General features: G+C 43.0%; 1 protein-coding gene across 1 annotated transcript in view; it reads right to left on the bottom strand.

Moving 5' to 3' along the window:
• The window catches only part of APBB1IP (amyloid beta precursor protein binding family B member 1 interacting protein), a 109,759-nt gene that overhangs the window by 4,536 nt on the left and 104,021 nt on the right, over window positions 1-1,202 (bottom strand). Inside the window, exon 13 of the mRNA XM_015568244.1 lies at window positions 501-604. Coding sequence (XP_015423730.1) covers window positions 501-604 — 104 coding nt within the window. The remainder of the gene's footprint in view (window positions 1-500; window positions 605-1,202) is intronic.

The following is a 1,202-nucleotide window of genomic DNA, read 5'->3' as shown; positions in this document are numbered from 1 at the left end:
TAGAGGCCTAACCAATGGACACGGACAACGGGGGAGTGGTGAGGGCATGAGCGGGGGGTTGGGGGGCGTGGAGGGTGATGTGGGGACAGGGACACATATGTAATATCTTAATCAATAAAAAATATATTAAAAAAAAAAACAAAAACCCAGGACACTTTCAGAGAGTCTAAAGCCATTGACTAAAACAAGAAAATCGCTTCAGCCAGATACATGTAGCTAAATTAAAAAGAGTTGTCAATCCTCAGCATTAATACAGAAATTGTACATTTCCCCAAAGCAGTGTGATGGCAGTTGGTTTAACTTTCCATTCCAGCCTATGTAGTTTTAAGATAAAAAATATATAAAGCAATTATCTAAATGAAGTTATAGGGCCTTAGTCGTTGGAACTAACTACTGTATTCTCTTTTAAAAGGCCAGTTATTCGAACACCACTTATGGTTTGGAATGTGGGTTTACAGGGGATGGTTGGATAGAGGTGTGTCAGTTACTCTTGGGCCTACCTTAGCTGTGTCAACGTGTCTCTGGGCTTCCTCAGGAACAGCACTCGCTGGGTATGCAGCCTGGGGAATCTGACCATTGGCCTGGGCGGTGCCTGTTGTAAGTCCTGAGAGGGAGGAAGAGAAGCAAGATGAGTAGGGAAGACGTTCCAACATTCTTGAAAGTTCATCTGGAAATAGAAAGCAGTTTATAGCTCTAATGCAAAAGAAAGGGATTCATGGGCATAGTATGGTTAACGGGGAACCTTAGGAAAAATCGGAGGTTTTATGTCAGGGCTTCTGTGAGGTACAGCAGATGGTTCAGGAAAGTGAATGCTTTGTACAGGCTACAAAGTCTGGATTAACCGGAAGATAGTATGTTCCACTTTTAAACACTTTTTGGTCATTGGAGAATAAACCTTGAAAACCTCGTTCAAAATATTCCTGTTGTTGAAATGTATCTGGTTTCATACCCTGCTGTGTACAGGAACAACTTTTGAACATTATCCTCAACAAAAAGTACTTTGGGCACAAAAATAGTAGAGGGAATTGAGCAAAATGTGCAGCTTCCCCAAAATACCCCTTTGCTTAGCCCATAAGGCTTGCAAAGGGCCGGTCCCACCACCCCACCTGGCAAAGCGGGAGATGGCATCCTCTTGGGCAGAGTGAGATGACTTAAGAATGGGCATGAAATAGCCCTTCCTGGGACTTTTTTGGAGATGAGAA

Source organism: Myotis davidii, unplaced genomic scaffold (genome assembly GCF_000327345.1).
Source record: "Myotis davidii unplaced genomic scaffold, ASM32734v1 scaffold1565, whole genome shotgun sequence".
NCBI classification, from domain to species: Eukaryota; Metazoa; Chordata; class Mammalia; order Chiroptera; family Vespertilionidae; genus Myotis; species Myotis davidii.
Note: the sequence above shows the minus strand (reverse complement) of the source record. Positions and strands in the feature narration are given on the sequence as shown.